Raw genomic sequence first — 7,500 nt, forward strand, 5'->3', positions numbered from 1 at the left:
ATATATATTGTTGTAGATTTCCTGCCCGTCCGGCGTGCGGGCGACCGCTTCTAGCAAATTGCGGCCACGCGCCCACCGACCGTGGAAATCCAGTCTCAGCTTTCGGATCAACGCCGAAATCCAGCTTCGGGTGTGTTTTTAACCACACCGTAAATCAGCCAACTCTTCTGTCCACGTGCGACAGGGTTGATCGCCGAATTGTCGATTTACCTAATTATTCGCGCAGACAGAAATGCCAGGGATTTACACCTCGACTGGACCCGTACGGACACGAGCCCCTTTCAGCAGCTCGCGCCGTTTGCGATTGCCGAGCGGTTTATTATCGCCAAGCCCCGTCGGACTCGATTATCTTATCGGCTATTAAAAACCAGCTATTATTCCGAACGCAATTACGGCAGCTCAATGGAGGAAGGGAAGCAACGAGCAGGTGAATATTCAAACAATGACATTTATTTTACACGCATGCAGTCAATGAAGCAATGGGGGTAAGGGACAAAGACACGAGCAAAAAAGACCGACAGCCGTTGTCTATTTATTCTATACATGCACTTAACCACAATTCTACTTAGCGGACAAGGCGCCACAGACTTCCATGCAAAACCCCCCATTACAGCTACGGCCGCTACTCGGCCTTTGTCCTTCACCCGTCGCTGTCGTCGTCGCCATTCGACCCACGCACTCCTGCGTGTCACGACGCTCATACACCACTCTATGACATTCACACTCGGAGACGTGGCTGCGTGCTCCCGCATGCCGACCGTCATCTCCCTTGCATACCGCTCTCTCACACATACAGTCTCTCTTGCACTCGGCCGTTCACTAACGCATGGCGTGCTGGGAAGCACGCATTTCGGCACCCTCGCAACCATGCACACCGGGACAATCACATTGGGGATTTGTGCCACCCCAAGGGTTTCCGGTGCCTCTATGCCCCCCAACCTCGGTGTGCACCCGTCCACAGCACTCGCTCCCTCAAACTCGCTTGACACGACCGAACCTACCTGGTCGAGATCAGCTTCAAGGGAGCATAGCGTCTCCCTCGGTTTCTGAAGGAGGCTATCCGGCTGCTTGCACCGGGTCACGACACAGTCCGCCAGCCGCCCCCATTAAGCCTCGCTAACTCCATGTGTGTGTGCGCTCGTCTTTCACCCCGTCTTTATCGTGTAATCTCTCCTCTATTTTTTCTATCTCCCGAGTCTCTATACATTTTATTTCTTTTATCTCTTCGTGTTTATTAGTTTCTTCCTGGATCTTCGTCTCTTTTGATTTTTCGGACGTCGTCACCTCGTGTCTCGTCTTACACGTTTCAGTCACCCGGGCTCCCGTTGTTATTTCCACTGTCTCCATTTTCAGGGTTTGCCCTAATTGTTTCATCCGACGAGTGATGTCAATCAAGTCCCGCACCACTAACATTATTCCCTGTGGTGCTGTCACACATCTCACCTCATTGTGCCGTTCTACTTCCTGGCTCCTTTTGAGTCGTTCTTCCTCTCGGAGCTTTTTGAGTTGTTCGTTCTCTTTCCAGAGTTTTTCCATCTCTGTGGACTCAAATTTTGCTCTCCCCTCGAGCTGGTTAATTTCAAACTCGTATAGTTTTTGTTTTCTCTCCCATTGTTCCTCATGCTTTTCAGCTTCCAATCTCATCGTTTCTTTCAATTGGCTCATTTCCTTATTGTATTTCATTCGCTGTTCTTTGTCTATCTCCTCGCACTCCAGCCTCGCCATTTCTTTCAATTGGTTAAACCTCAAATTCATGTCCTTTTTGTTTTCTATCCCATTGTTCCTCTCGTTCTTCCCTCTCCAATCTCGTTGTCTCCCTCAATTGTCTGATTTCTTCTTCCCGCTTCATTCGTTCTTCTTTGTGTCCTTTATTCCACTGTCTTTCTTGTTCCTCATTCTGCAATCTCGTTATTTCCTTCAATTGGCCGATTTGCTTCTCCTGTCTCATTCGTTCTTCCTTCATTACTCTTTCTTGTTCCTCATTCTTTAATCTGGCCTTCGCTTCCAGCTGTTTGATCTGTACAGTGTGGTTCCTTAACGTTTCATTCTCTGCTGTCGTTCTCTCTTCCCTCAACATTCCCAACTCGTTTTGTAATTACGTCTCTTTGTTTTGGTGTTTCTGTAACTCAGAAGCTTTCTTTTCTAATTCCTTTCTCATTTTGCATGCCTCCTCACTCATTTCACCCATTCTCTTGTTCATCTCCGCCTCACTTTCCACTACTTTCCTCCTCAATTCGTCCCTTTTCCTATTGTTTTCCTTTAGTTCTTCCCACCATTCCTCTTCTTCTTTTATCGTCTTTTCTAGGCATTTTCTTTCAAACTGGCCTATCCTTACCTCTCACTTCAGTTGTTCCAATTCATAGGTACTCAACTCTACTTTCCTCATTTCTCCCTCTAGTTCTTCGAACTGTCCTGACTTTTCCAATAATTCTTCCTTTAGTTGTTTTAATTCCAAATCGTGCTCCTTTTGTTTCTTTTCTAGCTTGGTTTTCCATTCTTCCTCCAATTGTTTCTGAAGCCCGCCCATGTCCGCCTGCCTCGCCTGCCATGACCACGTGGTTTGAAGCGGTGACTGAAAGCACTCGCCTCGTGTCGTGCTGTTCGTTGCACTAAAATAGCCGCCTGCTCCGTGCCGGGCCGAGGTGCGATTGCGCCGCCATTGTGCGACTTCGAGTTCGTTTGTCGGCAAAGTTCATGCTCAGTGTATGAGGGTGAGCTCCCCCCGAAAGAACCATCCCGGGCCATGGATCCTACATTATAACACATATCTAATCCACCCGGCACCGGTTCGCCTTGAAAAGCCATTTTATTTTGCGGAATTTAATTTAAAAGCTTGAATTTGGGGAACACGGAGGGTCGCTTCACTCACACCTGATCCGGTTCCGTGAATTTAGTTGGAGACCAAGGTGGATTCGAATCCCACACTCCTGTACACCAGTATTACGAATTCTGGCCCGCCAGGCGTGCGAGCGATTGCGTAACTCCAATCGCAACCGCGTCGCCAACCGGATGGACAATTCAGTCGTGACCCTCCTGGAACTACCACCAGGAGCCAGTCACGGGTGGGGTTTTAACCTCACCACGATCGTGCCAATTGCCCACCCGCGCAGGATAGGGTTGCTCGCCAAATTCGACCTACCAAAGTACCTGCGCGAGTAGTCGACCGGGCGATCGTACCTCGCCGCAGGTCGGCCGAGGACACGAACCGCTTAAGCGGTCCGTTCCGTGCTACAGTGATAATCGAGCGGTGTTATCGCCGACCTCGACGGATCAGATTCTCTTCTTTACCCGAGTGTTCAAAACCCACTACTAATTTATTCCGCGATTCAATATGGCACTTTCAAAAGGGAAAAAAGATGACAAACGGGATACATTTCACACAAGGACATTTATTCAAGCAAGCACATATTACACACACAACACAAGCAAGGAATCATGCAACTATTTACAAGCAAGGCAAATCGAAATGAAACACAGATACAGGCAAGAAAGCAATGAAAGCAATACCACCGACTATAATTATTAGCAATGTAAGGCACTTACACAGGTTTACTTGTCGGACACGGTGCCAGCCACACACACACACACACACACACACACACACACACACACACACACAGACACACACACACACACACACACACACACACACACACACACACACACAAACACAAGAAAAGACCTCCCTTTAGTGGTCGTCCAGTCTCTCTCCCACGACCGTCAGCATGGTCGCGCCTGGTTCTGGCCTCTCACGCGGCCGGCGAACCCTCTCCGGCACCCCTCGTCCAGACGCGCAGGTCCACCAGACAGCCAGCACTGCTGCCCCTCCCGTCCCCGTCTCCACCAACAGGCCGCTCGCCGGACCACAAGCGCAGGACCGAGAGAGGGGAAGAGAGAGAGAGAGAGAAAGAGCGCTTCACCGAGAGGAAGGAGGGGCAGAGAGGGCTTCTGGACCAGAGAGAGAGACAGCGAGCTCGACCCTGGCCACCAAGTGAGAGGAGCACTTTACCCCGACAGAGAGAGCTCATGGACCAGAGAGAGAATGACGTCGACGAACCAGACAGAGAGCTCATGGACCACGCGCGCGGTCCGCCTTATATAGTGCGGGGCTTCACCCTTCGCTCCTCCCCGTTTTCGGCTCCACCTCCCTTCGAGAAGGTTCCCGAAAAGGGGCATTCCCTCACCCCGACCGCCTCACGCTGTTCATCCACCAATCGGCGACGAGCTGCCCTCCCCCTTTCCTTCACACCAATCACGGGGAAAAATAGGCGGGAAAAAATCCGCGCGCCCAAAAGGTAACTCTTTTGGTTCCCTTTTTCGTTCGACGGTTTTAACGCGGCTTGTTGCTTGCGTGGAGGTTTGTTCAAAATAACGATAGAAAAAGAAAAACGCTATCTCAAAGAGTCCAGCCCGGTGAACACGAAGAATTCCCTTTACACAACGGTGGGGAACTATCTGCACATAAACTTCGCGTCATAACTGATCTAAGGACCCTTTATGGTGTATTGCGAATTTCCACAGCTGTAACAATGTATATATATATATATATATATATATATATATATATATATATATATATATATATATATATATATATACACTGTATATCCACATATGTATGTTGATATATAAATATACACATATGTATGTTGATATATAAATATACACATATGTATGTTGATATATAAATATATATATATATTATATTATGTAACATATATATATATATATATATATATATATATATATATATATATATTTATGTAAGCATGTATGTATAAACCTGGCAGTTTATAGTTGGAGAGAAGATGGAGAAGGGAAGGTGGTGGATTGCAGTGCCAAATAACAATGTAAAGGGAGGTAGTGACTCGAGAATGTGGGGGATGGATTACAAGAATTCATGGTTTGGTGTACTTGCGCAGGTGTGGACTGTCTGTACTTCCGCGCCCCGCCCACTCTCGCTTCTGCCTTGCCGTGAAACATTTCTCGTCAAGGAGGGTTACGAGCATCTCAAAAGGTAACAAGTGTCCCATGGCTGTTCGGCGAACCTCGTGCCAGCGCAGGGTTTCTTTGAACTCAAGCGCACCATCGCCATTATTTGTCCTCCTTTGTGTGGTGAGTGGGATGTATAATTGATCCAATGTGAACCTGTGTCGCATTATCAATGTTATTGTATTTTGACGAGGGCAAAACAGTTTCAACAATGTGCCTGCAATTTTGAGCTTGTATAGTTGTATTAGTAGTTGTTGCCATCTCTACACATATATTATCAAACAGATGTTGTTTTATTCTGAAATTCCTTGTGGGTACATCTGGCAAAACTTGTACTTAAGGTCGAGAGGTTAGAGAATGTTGTTCAACAAAGATTTAGGGAAGTGGCGAAAGACAGGCAGGATAATATAATGTGAAGGGGTGAGTGGTAAGTATATGTTGGGATAGCTAAAATGAATGATTAATGACCCAGTGATGGGAAAGAGGTTTTTTCTGGGCACACGAGGTCTGCCAGTAAACCTCTTCTTGTTAAACTCCCAAAATCCAGGCTCATTGCTCACCTCCACTCAGTGGTTTCTCTCACCTGTGAACCATACTGTTCTGTTCAGTCCCATTCTTCCCTCCAGGGCTTCAAGATGACTGTTCGGCCACTACCTCGGGTCATCGCTATCCATACTCTTGATCTTCTCTATCCCAAATGACCCCATTCCCAAGTACTACCCTTTTTCAAGTCATTGTGATTCCCACCCCCACCCCTCTCCCTCACATCTTTATGTTTGTTTGTGCCGGTTGGTTTGTTCCTTTTCTGTTTCATCCCCTCTTTCCCCTTCCTCTTCATGCTGCAGTCCATTCAACTTGTGTGCAGCTTGTTCACCACCATGTGTCCTTCCCCCCTTCCCCTTGATCTCACTCTCACTTCTACTCTGCTGTTGGTGTTTCCCCCTTTACAGTTTGTTCCATTCCATTCTGCTCTGGCTCTTTTATGCGCCTCAATCATGTATACAAAAATAAAAAAGAGGTAGGAAGGAGAGGAATATATATATATATATATATATATATATATATATATATATATATATATATATATATATATATATATATATATATATATATATACATATATATACATATATATACATATATACATATATATATACATATATATATATATACATATATATATATACATATATATATATATATACATATATATATATACATATATATATATATATATATATATATATATATATATATATATATATACATATATATATATACATATATATATATATGTATATATATATATATATATATATATATATGTATATATATATGTATATATATATATATATATACATATATATATATATACATATATATATATGTATATATATATATATGTATATATATATATATATATACATATATATATACATATATATATATATATACATATATATATATATATATATATATATATATATATATGTATATATATATGTATATATATATATATATATATATTCCATGAAAATGGAATAAAAAGGTGAAAGCATGCAGTCTCCCAGCTGAGCCTGTGCCTCATGCTGTCATGGACCCCTATTTGAAATCCATGTACAGTACAGGACAGAATGCTGATTTATCAATTGTCTCCAAACTTCCTTGTTTTTTTTGTGATGTGCTGAAAAACAACATTATGAACCTTGGCATTATACATGAAAATATGGCTGCAGTTTAGAAAGATTACATTTTTTCATCACATTGGTCCTCAAACAAAGCTAACAAGCTAAAATACGGATACTTTGTACTTGAGTGCAAAACCTTCGCAAGTAAGACTCGTTCTTCCTTCGACATAAAGTCCAAGTAGTTGAGGCCATGTATTTATGCCTATCGAATGACAAATCCATTAAAATGCACTAAATCATTATTGTCCTTCCAATAGTGGGTCAAAGGAGTCGGAGAAATTAATGCATGTTACCATGGTGGGTCAGAAGTTAGGTGTTTTTTCAAATACAATAATAATTGTATTTTGGAATGATATCCAGGTCATGTGATACCTAATTATGCTTGAAATATTTTAAAGTTGAATGTTATGATGAACAAGATGGGATTATCACATCCCCAGTAATAGATCATGTATCCAAAATACTGAATGTTTTGTTTGTGTTCAATACCTCACCCCCCCCCCTCCCCGCCCCCAACCAGGTTGTTCTGTTTGGAGCATCGGGTTCCAAGCATCAGCGTGCAAAACGCAAATGGGAACCACCAAAAATAAACATCACAGAAAACATAACGGATTTCAAACCTAAAAGATACCTCACAACGGTGAGTCCTTTCACCGACGAACCAATATCTTCATCTTTAATACTCGTTTGGGGCAGAGACCAGAGCTGTCTCAGTTAATGGTCTCGCCTGAGGAAGTTGACTGAACACACTGGGACAGAAGGTTGTCGAGCATTTACAGTGAAATTGTCCATCGTCTTCATAAGTTCGAGCCTTTAGTGA

General features: G+C 43.6%; 1 protein-coding gene and 1 long non-coding RNA gene across 3 annotated transcripts in view; one reads left to right on the forward strand and one right to left on the reverse strand.

Annotated features, from left to right (window-relative positions):
- LOC147020221 (uncharacterized) overlaps positions 1-5,714 on the reverse strand; it is a 35,380-nt gene extending 29,666 nt beyond the window's left edge. The window contains exon 1 of the long non-coding RNA XR_015061720.1: positions 5,576-5,714. This is a non-coding gene — a long non-coding RNA (uncharacterized LOC147020221). The remainder of the gene's footprint in view (positions 1-5,575) is intronic.
- The window catches only part of LOC147020222 (cadherin-2-like), a 32,040-nt gene continuing 29,462 nt past the window's right edge, over positions 4,923-7,500 (forward strand). For both annotated transcript variants that reach the window (XM_085895393.1, XM_085895394.1), the window contains exons 1-2: positions 4,923-5,115; positions 7,201-7,320. In XM_085895393.1, the coding sequence (XP_085751519.1) occupies positions 5,032-5,115; positions 7,201-7,320 (204 nt within the window). In that variant the 5' untranslated portion in view covers positions 4,923-5,031. The remainder of the gene's footprint in view (positions 5,116-7,200; positions 7,321-7,500) is intronic.

The sequence above is a fragment of the Eptatretus burgeri genome, chromosome 9 (genome assembly GCF_056783735.1).
Source record: "Eptatretus burgeri isolate ZD-2024b chromosome 9, Ebu_testis_v1, whole genome shotgun sequence".
Taxonomy (NCBI): Eukaryota; Metazoa; Chordata; class Myxini; order Myxiniformes; family Myxinidae; genus Eptatretus; species Eptatretus burgeri.